Source organism: Mauremys reevesii, linkage group 2, assembly GCF_016161935.1.
Source record: "Mauremys reevesii isolate NIE-2019 linkage group 2, ASM1616193v1, whole genome shotgun sequence".
NCBI classification, from domain to species: Eukaryota; Metazoa; Chordata; order Testudines; family Geoemydidae; genus Mauremys; species Mauremys reevesii.
This window is the reverse complement of record NC_052624.1, coordinates 161,445,063-161,460,438: the sequence shown is the minus strand read 5'-3', so window position 1 is coordinate 161,460,438 and position 15,376 is coordinate 161,445,063. Positions and strand designations below refer to the sequence as shown.

The following is a 15,376-nucleotide window of genomic DNA, read 5'->3' as shown; positions in this document are numbered from 1 at the left end:
CTTACCTTGTTGGAAAGATGAGACTTTATAGTGATCGGAGGGTTAAACACCAGCAAACCGGAGAGATCTTCATGCACTCTTTATCTGTTACAAACAGGAATGATGGCACTGAATTTGGTGGGTCAATCTATCAGAAGGTTAACGATAAAGTTGAGACATCAGTAAATCTTGCTTGGACTGCTGGCAGTAACAATACCCGTTTTGGCATTGCCACTAAGTACCAGCTGGATGAAAATACTTCCATTGCGGTAAGTATTTCACCAGATTAGCACTTCCAGCACAACTGGAGTTTGCTTAAATGCTGTAAACTGGTGGCACAGGGTGGTTATTGTTTAAACCTATGGCACCTTGTGTTATGCTGCCCCTTTTCAGTTATTGGTGTATGGAGAATGTATGTTGTAGACTGTTGGTGAATTATGGAATATACTTAAGCCTCATTCTGTGACACAGATTCTCTCTCAGGCTTGTCTATACCAACCATTGGTGTATGATAAGCTGGAGTGTAAATATACAGCACTCTAGTGCAATGACTCTCAACCTTTCCAGATTACTGTACCCCTTTCAGAAGTCTGATTTGTCTTGCGCACCCCCAAGTTTCACCTCACTTAACAACTTGCTTACAAAATCAGACATAAAAATACAACAGTATCACAGCACACTATTACTGAAAAATTGCTTGCTTTCTAATTTTTACCATATAATTATAAAATAAATCAATTGGAATATAAATATTGTACTTATATTTCTGTGTAAACTGGATAGAGCAGTATAAACAAGTCATTGTCTGTATGAAATTATAGTTTGTACTGACTTTGCTAGTGCTTTTTATGTAGCCTGTTGTAAAACTAAGCAAATATCTAGATAAGTTGATGTACCCACTGGAAGACCTGTGCGTACCCCCCAGAGATACTCGTACACCAGTTGAGGATCATGCACTAACTGGCTGTGTGGACTGTGCTGCCGCCCACTAGAAGTTCCATAGTGTGCTTTGACCAATTGCAATAGGCTTAACATAGCTTACCTGCAGTTGGTCAGAACTTTTAGGTTATGTCTACACTGCAGTTAAACACATGTGGCTGGTATGTGTCAGCTGACTCAGGTTTGGGCTACTGGGCTGTAAAACTGCACTGTAGACATTCAGGCTTGGGCTGGAGTCCAAGCTCTGGGATCCTGTGAGGGGGGAGGGTCCCAGAACCCAGGCTCTAGCCTTAGCCCAAACATCTAAACCACAATTTTACAGCACTGCAGCCTGAGCCTGCAGATCACAGGCCAGCCACAGAGGTTTAACTGCAGTGTAGACATACCCTACAGTATACCTGTGGTGTGCTTTGACCGACTGCCAGTAAGCTGAGATATGTTAAGCTTCCTGCAGTTGGTCAAAGCACACTAGAGAACATCTAATGTGTGTAGCAGAGTCCACACTGCCTGCTACAATGCTGTAGACCTACACCGCAGCTTTCCCTGCACTAATTCTCCATATAGACAAGCCCTTAGCTATGAGTGATGCAGTGTGGTTTCATACTCTGCCATTACTTTAGTTTAGCCCTATGTGAGGCACTATAATGAATAAGTTAAGGGAAGACAGCAGGTGCAATATATCTAGATTTCAGGAAAGCATGTGAGAAGGTGACTTTCTTGGGTGGGGGAGGGGAATAATTTAACTAGCTAATTTGAAACAGGTTGAAATTTGCTGAAGACCCTAACCAAATAGAGAGGTAATGATAAACTGTAGTGTACTGAGTTAATGGGAGGTGGATTACAAACTATACAAAGGAGTATTAACCCTTTTCTCCAGAATGGGTTAATGCATGCAGACAAAAATCTTACTTTAATAAAAATACTGCCATATTCACTTGCAAACATCTGTTTTCTGGTCACTGTAGTGCCTAATAATTTTGAAGAATTACTGCTTCCTGGGTTTCTCCCTCTTTTTATGAGATTCTCTTTCAGAAAGCAAAGTAACTGCATTAGATACTGCCCATATGTCTAATCTCCCTGGGTTAGTTCATTATCATTACAGGTGTTTGTAACACCTTTATTTAACTCCTGGGTTGAACTTCAAGGGTCATGTCATTCACAGTGGAGGGTTTGCAGCTCTGAAAGTCACCCCCTTTGATGATTTTTTAAGATTATATATGCCCATGTTGTCATAAAGAGGACCAGTAAATCAGGAAGTAGTTATCCATTCAACAGGTGGGAGATGGGTGAGGTTAAAATCATATCACTTTGTGCCCACTGTGAGCAACAAATCTTGTTTTTAATCTCTAATATGATGGTCACAACCTGGTATTGGGTAAGTAACTCCATCACCTGGGAATTTCATTAGTTTACTCTATGTACTATTACCTCAAGATTCCTGAGTGGAGGTAAATAAAGCAGACATAACATCTCCATTCCCTTCATTCCTATTTGCTCAGCCTCTGACTAGTTCATGGGTGTACAGTCCCTTAAAAACTTTTAGATAAATGTTACTAAGTCCGTCCACCACTTCAGTTGCTTCTGCCTACTTAATAAGTAGTTGTTACTCATGTTCAAGTCTCTTGAGTAACAAGATGGTTGCAAATTGAAGTGCCTAGAACAATACACAGTTGGCAAGACTGGAGGGGAACTGTGTGGAAGAGCTTGAGGGGTCATAGGTAGGAGCAATGGGCTAAAATTGAGGGAAAAAATGTGGTTTTTGTTTGTTTTGCTGCTAGCTAGCCTATGAAACAATAATTGCTCAAAGAAACTGACACAAACTCTATTGATCTAATTTTAAACAGAACTCTTTATAGAGCAAACTACTCTGCATTTGCAGGGGCATATATTTTTTGAGAGCTCTTTTCCATTGCTGGTTCATATGTTCATTTTCTGATGCTTGTAGATTTCTCTGCGACTGCTGCTGATTCCAGTGGAAAAGTTATTGTGCCTGCGTGCCTATAACAGTAGGAGTGATGGTGGTGGTTTGACATGTGCTTTTATTCTGTCTCTACCTCTAGGCTAAAGTGAATAATGCCAGCCTGATTGGAATTGGTTACACTCAGACCCTTCGACCTGGTACGTAAGCCCTGACAAAATAATAAAGGGAATCACTTCCTACTGGGCTTAATAGAAAAGAATCTTTTAACTTAAGCTATTCAACAGAATGGGTAGCTATGGAGGTGGCAGCCATTAAGCAATCAAGGATTAGTAGTCTTAATGGAATTATTCTTTCATGTTTGCAGACCTACATGAGTCACTTTGCTTTGTGGGTGTTTGAGATAGACTTGTGTATACAGGTGGTGCCTAAAATGAGACTCATTTCATTTAAGTCCCTGCCCAAGTCAAACTGCAGATAAAGATTGAGGTACTTTAGCACAGCTGTATTAGCTGTTACTATATACCCAAATTCCTTATTTGTGGTATAGCATGAGTGACTGACTGCATTTTATTTGAGTATCAGCATCAATGTTTGTTTTGTTTTTGCAGGTGTGAAGCTGACACTCTCAGGTTTGGTTGATGGCAAGAACTTCAGTGCTGGTGGTCACAAGGTTGGGCTGGGCTTTGAGCTGGAGGCTTAATGCAATTTTAAGTGGAACAGCAGCTCTGTTCCTGGAGATGAAGGGGGAAAAAATAACCCAACATGTTTTGGCCTTAAAATTCTTCTGTGAAATTTCAAAAGTGTGAATTTTTTTTATTCTTCCCAAGAATTGTAACTCTTCTCCTCTTCCCCCCTCCCCCTGCTGTAGGGTGTAAACTCATCATAAAAGGAGATACTTGGAGGCGTGCATGGAAGTTGTCAAGGTTATGCCACATTTCAGTTCCTCAGTGTTATTTTAAATTTGTTCCTTAAAGACAGCATAGTATTTCCTTACAAAGGAAAAAATCCCAGCTAGCATATCACATCACATCCTGCATGTCCTACACCTGATGACCTCTTATGAAATTGGTCTCTGTGCGGTAGTGAAAGCTTTGGTTTTGCATCAAAGTGAAATAAATCAATCACATTTGGAACATATCCCTTCTGCATGTTCAAGGTTGCTTTAGATTTGGCAGGAACTGTTCAAAAATGCAACTGAAATAAGTAACCTGTTTTTTAAAACATGCTTGATACTGGTTTTCAGGGACAAAACTGAATCCCATGGAGCAGTAAAGATTCAGGAAGAATGAATCAGTGATGTGTGGTTTTTATTGCTCACTAGTTGAGGGACTTGGCACAATGAAGGGGATATTGGCTTAACTCTTAAACTTTATTACATACTTGTACAGTGAAAAATCTTTAAAATTTTATTTAACATTCAAATAAAGCAAACCAAAAGTTTACATAGTTCAGGTAGTTCGTTCCCATACAGGAAACAAGTATTAGGTAAGTACAGACATTACACTTGAGGAAAAGTGCAACCCAACATGGTTAGCCAAATCCATAAATTCAGTACTTTTTCATAAATGTCAGGAAAAGGCATTCAGATAAGATTACGTGTAGACACACTGTCTACAATTCAGCAAGGAGTTTGATTTCCAGAAAGGGAAAGGTAGCACAGCAGGTGCATTCTTCAGCTGCTGTTGTATAGGGTGAGTAAGACATTTCTCATCAATTTCATACCCCCATGCTGTATGTTTGTGGGGGAGAGACAAAATTTTGATTACTGATTACTGTTTGTTAAAATTAGGCTGCCAGCTTTCCTTAAAAATAGGAATACGTGTCAGTGTAACCACTAGATGGCAGTATAAATAGAATGCAAGGGATTTTATTTTCCTGTCAGGCTTAAAGGCCTCATATAAAAAGTTATCTGGCTTGAGCTGTGCCTGATATGATTTTTACATCTGGGTTTGTTCTGGGTTATTTCTGTCTTCCCCTTCAAGCTGCAACCAGCTCCAATCCAGAGACTAAAAATGAAGCACAAACACTAATTAGCATTTAGATGCCATCTTCCCAACCCAAAGATACTGGTTTGTCTTAGAGGAAAATACTATAAGTGCATTGAGCATTTAAACTTTATGGGGAAAAATTACAGGAAAAGGGATATACATTTTTTCTGGGTTTAAACACTAGAAGTTTCTTCATACAATATATTACTGACATTTCTGGAAGTCTCTTGTAATTATTTCAGTAACCCTATTTTGTTGAGGTCTCTCCTTTGCATTCACTAATAATTAAAATGGCAGAGTGTTAGAAATCTATTCAAAACTTCTTACAGCCCTTTGGCTTCCACAATATTACTTGGCCAGCACTCCTCCCAAAAGTATGTTTATGGTTTAAAGTGATAGAAGTTACCATAAAGCTGTGGTCCTGATCCTTCATTGTGTCATGCATCACACTTTCTAACTGGCTGCAGAGATTTTGAGATTCCATCAATAGTCCCTCACTGAAAAGAAAAGTTGTACAAATGAATACATCCATTGAAACTGGAAGTCTCACGTGTTAGAGGTACATCCTCACGTGCAGGTACCTGTACACCAGGGGTATGTACTCAGGCTAGCAAGACTAAACTGATGGCAAATGTTATTTTACTAATCTGTTGTTGCTGCCACTTACATCAACTAAAAGTGTTATTGCAGTCCATGACACCTTAAGATTTACTGGTAAAGTGACCTAGAAAATGCATTCAAGATGGCATCAAGCTTGTATCCCTGTGCATTAATGGAAACTGATTTCTGGACTCTTACACAGACTAGAATGTTACCTGATAAGCCTGGCTCTGACAGACTATTACATTTTTAATTAACCAAGGAGGAATTGGTTCCATTTTACTCCTCTAAACCAGCCATAATTACAATTACTTGTCCCAGTTTTTAGGGTGAATGTGCAAATTCCCAGTGCCATTGTGCTTTAAAGTGATGTGGTTTCACAGTGAAATTTTAATAGGACAGCTCCTTCTCCCTGTTACTGAGACAAACTACACATTTACACTGGTGCTGGAAGGTGTAAAATTCCAGTTGTGTGTTCTCGCTCTAAAACAAGATAAGAGCATAGATCTAGCAGCATAAGTAGGGTGACTAGACAGCAAATATAAAAAATTGGGATGGGGTGAGTAATAGGAACCCATATAAGAAAGACCCAAAAATCAGGACATCTGGTCACCCTAAGCACAAGCTGCAGGAGGGCCAAGCCACAGAGTATGTACCTAGTGTTTCAGATAGGATCCTATTCTGAGAAGCTACCCCCTCTGATCAATCTACCAGGCAGTACTCCTGGGGGAATTCTGTGCTACTACATGTGCACATAATTGAGCTGTGCATAATTAACCTTTTGCACAGGAAAAAGTTGCTGCCGATCTGCCTTTTGCCCACCAGAGGGCACTGTGGTGATAGAACACAGCAGTAGCTCCCAGCCAAGTAGGGAAGAGAGCCTGCAGAGCTGCCTTTGCAGCAGGTCAGGTCAGATGACACGGGGGGGGGGGCTCATAAGGGCTAATGGAGATGGGCAAACTGGGGCAGGGACTGAATAGGAGTGGAGGTGCTGGGCCACATGTGCCTGACACTGGGAGAGGCTAAGGGTCTGCATGGGGGAAACTCCCTAACAGTCCATTTCTTTCTCTCTCCCCCCCCCACCCCCCAAAAATACCGTTCCATACTTTTCCCACCCTCCAAGTTTACACCCAGGCTCCTTCCCAGGAATTATTTCCCTCTTCCTCAGCTCCTCCATTACCCCTGACTCCGCACTACTTTTGTGGGGTAGAGGAAATATGGTTCTATATGGTAGTTTAAATGAATTACAGAGTTCTGTATTAATATTGCTAATAAGGAATCTATTCGTCAAAAAACATTTCTGAATCGTTTTTGTCTGTATTGTTACAGACATACTTGCTGACAGGTATTTTGAAATAAATTACCAAAAATAATTGAAACTGGTGTGATTATATTGTGTTATTTTGACAAATAAAATATGCAGAATTTTGCAAATTTGTTTGGCACAGAATTCCCCCAGGAGTAACAATGTGTATGTCTCCTTGAGCTGGAACTTACACACCTTTCAACTCTACTGTAGACATGCCCAAAGTAATCTTAAAAATCCTTGTCAGCTAATAGTAATCTTAGGTGTTAGCTGTAACCATAGATAAACAATGTGTCCCTTTAACTTATGCCTGGATGTAACTCCATCATTCTTCACTTTACCTTTTCTTGATAGATTCTGGTAAATTGTAAGTTACAGCTGGGACTTGCGACAGCAGCTGACCTGGGTTACTAAGCCGTGATGCATTCATACTCTCTGGGCTGCCACTGACAGGACCACGCACCTTACTCTGAAGGGAAAAGGCAGACGGGAAGGCAGATTCAGATTGCTGCATGCATTTTATTTTTACATAAACTTATTTCCAGGAGGGAGAAAGTGCTGCCATTTCTCTTAATGGCAAGTAAGTATTAAAGAAAACCCCAAATCCTAAGTTAGACCCAGATTTTTAAACCAAATTCAACAGAGGGAGGTAAGGATATTAAGTTTTTACCTCATGTTCTTCAGGTCAGAAGAAATGTGATCTCAGGTCTCTGTCTATGCAGCATTTTTTCTGGGTGCTGCCTTTAGCCCCATACAGACTTCATACAACCCTTGGTAGCTGGTCACCCCACTAGAGTTGCAGAATATTGACTGCAGTTCTATTATCTTCCCTCAGAATTCAACAATTTATCTTTTATAGTATGTTCGTTATAGCAATTAAAAAGGACCACACCCACCCCTTAATGTATAAATGCCCTGGAAAAGAACAAAGCAGAGCATAATTGTGTTGAGAAGGGGGGAGGGTTCCCATGTGAAATTCCCAACACTGGTGATGAAACAGCTGCAGGCCACAGCATTTCAAAGAAGGGGTTCTAAAACCAGTGCAGGCTCTTGAATGAACAACTGCAGCTATATTCAGGTCTTCCCCCCCCCCCCCCTTTGATGGTAGAGAGAGGGTTAATAGGCCCCATTAACTTCTGTTTCACTCACACAAGCAATTTTCAGCAGGTTCCATAATTCTTTCTGTCGTTTTTCCTGAAGCCTGACGACTGTGTTCTCATCTTCATTCATCAGGTTCATCACTTCCTCCACTCTGGGGAACAATTCCAGTGCCTTCTGCTTGCAAATTACTGTCTTACTGTAAAGAACAATCAGGTCAGATGAGCAGCTGCACTCTGTCAGTTAGAAACTCCATCAGCTCTAACTGTTTAACTTCTAATAATTGGAGAAGAACGTGATTCTTAATCTGAAGTTGTGTGAATATATCTTACTGAGACTAATACATCCCCTCATTGTACTAAGAGCAACTGAGAAGGCTGCCCAGATGTTCCTTGTCTATCTTTCATAAAATGGATGTTCTGGGACTCACCTGAGCTGAGCATAAATTAGACGGACTGTCTTTTCAAATGTCTGGATTGCCTGCAGGAGCAGTCGCACTATTTCCTGACTGTCACCACTGGTCCTCTGGTCTAGAGAGATAAAAAAGGATCAGAAACCGTGTGGGGGTAGAGTGAGTTCATTAGACTATAAGAATTAGTCATTGTTTCTGTAGCACTGTGTCCTAGGCTCTAGCTCTTTGGAAAGAAGCCACTTGGCAGGGGGCTGTAGCCCAGAGATTATACTGGGGAATGGGTCTGTGGCCATAGGGAGGAAGGGCTGGGCAAGTGTCCTGCCTACAGCACATGCCTTCAGCAGTAGTTTGGGGAGAAGGGCCCAAAATAGCTTCATCCTGAAGAGGCAGCCAGCTGCTAGGACCAACTGGTCAAGAGAGCAAAGCTGGCCTCCCCGATTTGAATATTCATAGATTCTAGGACTGGAAGGGACCTCGAGAGGTCACTGAGTCCAGTCCCCTGCCCTCATGGCAGGGACCAAATACTGTCTAGACCATCCCTGACAGACATCCATCTCTTTCCCAGGCAGCCACGATTGGAGTAGGGGTAGCAGTGCTCTTTTGGAACTGGAAAAGAGGAGAAAGATCATTTGTTGTTGGAGTGTGGGCCACAGGCCTGGAATGGAGAATTCTCAATACTGTTTATTGCTCTTTCCAGTTAATGGTCACACACAGCAACAAGACAACAGTGGCTACCGGGTCTTTACCTCTTGGCTTCTCCCTCAGTCGCCGGTAAAGTTCTCTGGCTTGTTCTTCCCTACAAAATAAAAGACAAGTGTTTCTCTGGAACCCAAATTGTAATTGGCCCCTTCAAGGACTCTCAAAAACCCTTCGCATACCTGACTATGCAGCTGCCAGACAGCTGGGTTATGTCAGCAGTCCAGTGCTGGCTTTTTGTTAGGCCCTGACAAGCAGGAGCCTTTGACTGCCTGCATTCAGAAAGGAGCCACAGTGCTAGGAATGCTAGCACCACAGGCTAGAGAGGGTTCCAACTTACAAATCCTCCAGGGTGCCCCCTTGCTTCCGCCCTAGTGGGCTTCTCTGCAGGTCCACAATGTCTGCCTGCAGGGCCATCATCCTCTTCACCAGCTGATCCACATCTTCCTCCTGAGAGGAGGAGCTTCAGTTAATAACATTGCCCCCAGACATAGGCCCGCCACAGGGTTAGGGACTCTGGTTCTAACTGGCCTTAAATGGAACAGGAATTGCTTTCCCTTTTCATCCACAATCCTGCAGCCTTAGACAGGGAAGAAGTAGAGAAGAAGGGCCTTGTGCAAAGACAGATGGGATATTTCCCTTTGATACAAGTAGATTGATTTGCTCCTCTCAGACTGGCCCCTTCTAATGACCTTGCTGCTTTGGATACCATAGCTCAGCTTGTGGTGAAGAGACACTGTTTGTTCACATTCTAAGGTGAACCTGCAACTAGTGACAAAAAGGGGAACAAAATTTCCTCTCAGCTGCTCCGAAGGACTATTGTAATTCTCACCTCACCCACCAACACCCTTAACCTTACTCCTCAGATATCAACATCCCAGTCCTCACACCCAGAGTCTACCTCAATCTGTGACATACTAATGCCAGGAAACAGGATCACTGACTCCTTCTTAGGCAGAAACCTTCTGTCCCCTTGTATTCTGGGGAAAGATGGTATGTGGGCAGGTAGGAGGATAGTCACCAAAGGAAATCACTTTTCAGTAGGCTTCTGGTCAGAGACACAGCACAGCTACCAGGGTCTAACATTCTGTATTTCAGCTGCCGTCTCAAGTTAGCCTGGCACTCAGTCCCAGTATTTGGGAACACACTGAGCAGATGGCAAAGAATCCCCTTTTAGAATCTGGTATTAACACTTCCATTCCTACAGCCTTTCTGAGCACTGCCAGCCAACCATTTTCCTTTTCAGTTTTAACTTCCTGGTGAGCCACATCCTCTTCTCATCACCCCAGCAACAGCACAATTGCTTTTGTCTATAATTGGGCCTGTTACAAGTATCTCTCAGTTTAGGCATTAGGAATCATTTCCTTATCTTTCTGTCCTGACCCTGCCCAACACAGAAAGGGCTGCACAGGCCAGTGGACAAGGAAAAACTGATGCAGCCTAAAACAAGGGAAGGGCTTGGTTTATCAGGCCAGTTCAGCCCTGGAGTGGAGGATGGAAATGCAGGGTAGCAGCAGAAAGCTGCCTCTTTCAGGCAGGCAATTAAACCTAAATCTAGAAACATACCCGCCCGCAAAGCTCCACAGCCTGCTCCATATCCCTCCAGGCAAACAGCAGCTTCTCAGAGGCTAAAAAAAGAAGAAAGAAAAGTCCATTACTCTGCTGCATTTGAGGAAAGGAAGCTACCATGCTGGGATTGGAGGAGCGGATGGAGGACTCCCCTGCATGTCACAGGGGCTGTACTCACTGATTCCAAACTCTGTCTGCTCACTGTACTTCTCCAGGTCAATCTGGATGCTGGTTTTAAAGAAATCCAGCTTTGCCTTCAGCTGTTGGGACAAGGAGGCCATGGAATTCTTCATCTTGGAGAGATTGCTATTGTAACGCAGCAGATTCATCCTGTGGAGAAAGTGAAAAGGGTCACATCGGTCCAGCCCCAGAGGAGCTGCACATAGTGTCCCAACTGATCCCACACACAGCTTTCAGATCACTCTTATTCAAGCTTACAGATCCCAGTATTCTCCAGTTGACCCATGATCAGCCCACATTTTCCTGTGTCACCAAGACAAATGAACAGGGTTGAGTGGAGCTGAGATGGCACAAAGACAACAGGGTTAGAGGCCACAGCTCTTAGCTCTCCATTAATTGCAAATAACTGCACCTTTATCAAGAACTTCCCCCTCCCAGATAGCGCCTCACTCCTGCACCACTGTAGGGCAGGTTTCTTTTCCTGTTATCCCCCTCTAGCCAGGAGGCCCAAGTGGAGCTAAGTTTTCCCAAAGGGACCCCACTGTACATGGCTGCTCGCTGCCCCTGCTGAAGCAGGTTACAATCCTCCTTCAGAGTCCGAATCGTGTGCCAGACCTGACCCCACACCTTCCGTAGCTGGAAGAAGGACAGATTCTTCTTTGGATCCTGAACTGGAAACACAGAGAGAGCATATGTTGTTTAAAAAAAACCAAAACACGACTTACAGGAGCAGTGCTGTAGGGTAGGAGTTAGCACCTGCTCCAAGTCTGAGATAGGGTGCTACCTCCTCTTGAACCTATACAGCCAAGTCTCTGTGCCCATCACATCCCGTATGGGGCACTAGAAAGGCTATTTCACTGCAACTGGCCACAGTTTGAGAGTCTAACTCAACAGGTCATGATTCTTCTCTACCCTCAAATCCCACCCCAGAGATTGAATGCTATGACAATCTGCTTCGCTGCCCACTCCACTCAGCAGATGTCCACCCCCTACAGCTCACATATACAGCAAGCTCTCTGCACTGATTCCCCATGGAAATAACCCATGCCCAGGGGAAGTCCTTACGGATGCAGTCAACACTTTCTGGATGAGGCCGCAGGAAGATCTGCCTTTCATAGGCAACTTTACGGTTGTCAAAAAGGAAAAGGAGGTCTGTGTCCGTGGCGTCATTCACCTGCAGAGATGAGACCTATCTCAGTACTCTCAGATATAGTATCCCACAGCAGCCCCCACTGAAATAACCCAGAGCCAGCTGGCTCGCCACGGCCCAGGATAGTGTGAGCAGCAGGAGGGAGGGCTGCTCTGCTTCAGTGAAAACAAGAGTGGGGTGGAGGGAGTGTGAGGCTGGGGTAGGTGCTCAGAGTGCATGTGCCAGGGTCAACTCTGCCAGTAGGTGCAGGCTTGGCTAGCAGTGTTCAGGTTTCAGCCCCAGGCTCACCTTGCTGTCAGCCATACACTGAATAGCCAATTTTTGAGGGTATAGTGCAAGCCCCGCCTCCTGCAAGAGCTCCTGCTCCTGCTCCGGAATACCAGTATCTGACTGAATCCTGGCCTTCACAGTCTGCAAGGTTTCCTCTTCTGTCACAGGGTACATGTGCAGAGTGCCCGTAACCATGTTTAGGACGCGAACCAGCTGCAAGAAAAGAAGTGGGACATGGGAAGAAGCCAGGACATGGAGGTCATGGCTGAGCAGAGTTGCCAGGACTCAAGACCAGGGGATGGAGAAGGAAACTAGGAACACTTGGTCTATATGGCCACTTTAGGGCTGCTTGGCAACATCATGCCAAGATCTTTGACCTGCATCAGACAGAAGGGAGGCCACGTGACACAGAAAATGGGACCAGCAACTCCTCTTCCCTCCACCAGAGCGAGAGAGGCACAGACACTCAGTGGAATAACAGACAGGAAAATCCCTGTGAATACTTCTCCTCAGCTGGCCAGGAAGAAGCCAATGTGTCTTGGACTTCGCCCTTCCACATCAACCATTGCTAATTCTCCCTGAATAGTTTTCCAGAGTACTTTTCCTTGATTGTTACCAAGTGACTATCTTTCAGCCTCCAGTAAATCTAGGTCCCCTTGTGGCTTCAAAATAAGCAGACTTTAACAAACTCAGAACTGGTAAGTAAGAAAATCTAAGGGTTAAACAAGTTCACGAGAACTGGCCGTTTCTCAAGGAGACACTATTAAATGCATAACTTCAAATTATTCTGATATGAAAGAAAGATAGGATGAATATTAAGAGGTCAATATGGCTCCATCAGGAGCTCTTTAAATGACCTGAAATAAAAAAGGATTACAATAAAAAAGTGGAAGCATGGACAAATTGCTAATGAGTACAACAAAAGAATAACAAGCATGTAGGAATAAAATCAGAGAGTTATATACCTAGCTACTAACTGATGACAAGAAGGCTGAGGAATTTAATGCCTGTTTTACTTCAGTCTTCACTAAACTGGTTAAACAGTAACCACATACTCAAACTCACTTATTAACATCAAGGGAGCAGGGACAGACACCAAAAATAGGGAAAGAACAGGTTAAAGAAAATTTAGATAAATTAGATCTACTCAAGTGGGCAGGGCCTGATGAAATTCATCCTGCGGTACTTAAGGAATTAACTGAAGCAATCTTGGAACCATTAGCATTATCTTTGAGGACTGGACAAGGGAAACATACTACCTGTCTTTAAAAAGGGGAACAAAGAGGACCTGGGGAATTACAGACATGTCTAATTTTGATACTTGGAAAGATACTGGAACAAATTATTAAACTATCAACTTCTAAGCATGTAGAGGATAATAGGGTTATAAGGAATATCCAGCATGGATTATCAAGAACAAATCATGCCAAACCAAGCTGATTTCCTTCTTTGACAGAATTACTAGATTGGGGGGGGGGGGGAGCAGCAGACATGATAGTTCTTGATTTTAGTAACACTTTTGACACAGTCCCACATGCGGGTCTCATAAGCAAACTAGGGAAATGTGGTATAGATGGAATTACAGTAAGGTTGGTAACACAACAAGGTGCAAGACTGTATTCAAAAGTAGTTATCAATAGTTTGCTGTCAAACTGGGAGGTCATATCTAGTGGGTTCACACTGCAGGGGTCAATCCTGGGTCCAGTACTGTTCAATATTTTACTTGGATACTAGAGTGGAGATTAGGTTTACAAAATTTGGATGACACCAAGCTGGGAGGGGTTACAAGCACTTTCAAGGACACAATTGGAATTCAAAATGACCTTGACAAATCAGAGAATTAGTCTGAAATCAACAAGATGAAATTCAATAGAGGTAAGTTCAAAAGTACTTCACTTAAATAATGAAATGCACAACTACAGAATGGGAAATAACTGGTTAGGTAGTAATACTGATAAGAGATGCTGGGAATTATAGTAGATCACAAATTACATATGAATCAACAATGTGATGCAGTTACAAAAAAGGCTAATGTCATTCTGGACTGTATTAACAAGAGCGTTGAGGTAACTGTCCTGGTCTACTTGGCAACATGAGGCCTCAGCTGGAGTGCTGTGTCCAATTCTAGGTACCACACTTTAGAAAAAAATATGGACACACTGGAGAAAATCCAGGAAAGTAACAAAAATGAAAAATGGCTTAGAAAACCTCATCTATCTGGAGAGGTTAAAAACTAGGTATGTTTAATCGTGAGAAAAGACGACAGGGGAAACTTGATAATCTTCAAATATGTTAAGGGCTGTTCTAAAGAGGATGTTGATCAATTATTCTCCATATCCACTGAAGGTAGGACAAGTAATAATGTTATAATCTGCAGGAAGGGAAGACTGAAGTTGGATATTAAGAAAATATGTTCTAACTCTCAGGGTAGTTAAGCTCTGGAACAGGCTTCCAAGGGAAGTGGTGGAATCCCCATCACTGGAAGCTTTTAGGAACAGGTTGGACAAACACCTGTCTGGGATGGTCTAGGTTTACTTGGTCCTACCTCAGCACCAAGGGTTGGACTTGATGACTTCAAGTCTCTTCCAGTCCTACATTTCTGAAGTCAGCAGAAGGACCAAACTCTGTCATTATGCTGCTCAGCAGTCTGCAGCCCCAGAGAGCCTAAATAAACCATCCACACTATCTCACCACAACATAGACCAATTCAGTACAGAAGGAGCTTCCCAACATGGGGCCTGTCCATTTTTGTGCCACAACTCTTTATCTACTTGACAGCTCTGCAACTCTACTCCCTGCAGATCAGCTCTGCATTTGGGGAGAACAATACTGACCTCCTTTGAAAGTGCTTTGAGATCTACTGATGTAAGAGTTCAGTGTGATTACTGTTATTTAGTACCAGGCTGTAACAAGAAACTCACTCTTTGTGGATATACTTGCTCAGACTAGCCCTCAGCGGGGCTTTTCCTTCTTACAAAGCAGCCTCTCCCATCTTAATGGGGTTTCCTCACATCCTTCCCTAGCCCATGACTCAGGCTTCTCTCTCATAGGCTAACATAAGCCACACTCTCTGGACACTGGTCTGTCCATGCAAATCCAATCCCAAGACTCACCTTTAGGTTCAGGATATCATCCAATGCCTTGAAACAGCCATTGGGTCCATAAACAGGGTCTGTCCCTCTCTGCCGCGGGTGCCACATTAACATGAGCTGCAGCCATTTCTCCAGCCGCCCAGCCAAAATGCTATGAGGCAGAAACAAGAAGAACC

The 15,376-nt window shown here is 43.2% G+C and overlaps 2 protein-coding genes across 10 annotated transcripts in view; one reads left to right on the top strand and one right to left on the bottom strand.

Moving 5' to 3' along the window:
- The window catches only part of VDAC3 (voltage dependent anion channel 3), a 42,335-nt gene extending 38,156 nt beyond the window's left edge, over positions 1 to 4,179 (top strand). For 3 of the 6 annotated variants that reach the window (XM_039522462.1, XM_039522466.1, XM_039522465.1), the window contains 3 exons: positions 98 to 248; positions 2,979 to 3,036; positions 3,448 to 3,976. In XM_039522462.1, coding sequence (XP_039378396.1) covers positions 98 to 248; positions 2,979 to 3,036; positions 3,448 to 3,539 — 301 coding nt within the window. In that variant the 3' untranslated portion in view covers positions 3,540 to 3,976. Of the gene's footprint in view, positions 1 to 97; positions 249 to 2,978; positions 3,037 to 3,447 lie in introns of all 6 variants that reach the window. The other 3 variants (XM_039522463.1, XM_039522461.1, XM_039522464.1) reach the window with 2 other exon arrangements.
- Positions 4,180 to 4,222: 43 nt separating this feature from the next.
- Positions 4,223 to 15,376, bottom strand: part of IKBKB (inhibitor of nuclear factor kappa B kinase subunit beta) — a 23,530-nt gene continuing 12,376 nt past the window's right edge. Inside the window, exons 10-22 of one of the 4 annotated variants that reach the window (XM_039522454.1) lie at positions 15,222 to 15,351; positions 12,127 to 12,321; positions 11,754 to 11,862; positions 11,236 to 11,359; positions 10,687 to 10,838; positions 10,506 to 10,567; positions 9,280 to 9,389; positions 8,990 to 9,039; positions 8,262 to 8,361; positions 7,883 to 8,030; positions 7,075 to 7,202; positions 5,234 to 5,324; positions 4,223 to 4,845 (exon numbers count right to left, since the gene is read on the bottom strand). In XM_039522454.1, the coding sequence (XP_039378388.1) occupies positions 4,777 to 4,845; positions 5,234 to 5,324; positions 7,075 to 7,202; positions 7,883 to 8,030; positions 8,262 to 8,361; positions 8,990 to 9,039; positions 9,280 to 9,389; positions 10,506 to 10,567; positions 10,687 to 10,838; positions 11,236 to 11,359; positions 11,754 to 11,862; positions 12,127 to 12,321; positions 15,222 to 15,351 (1,468 nt within the window). In that variant the 3' untranslated portion in view covers positions 4,223 to 4,776. The other 3 variants (XM_039522456.1, XM_039522453.1, XM_039522455.1) reach the window with 3 other exon arrangements.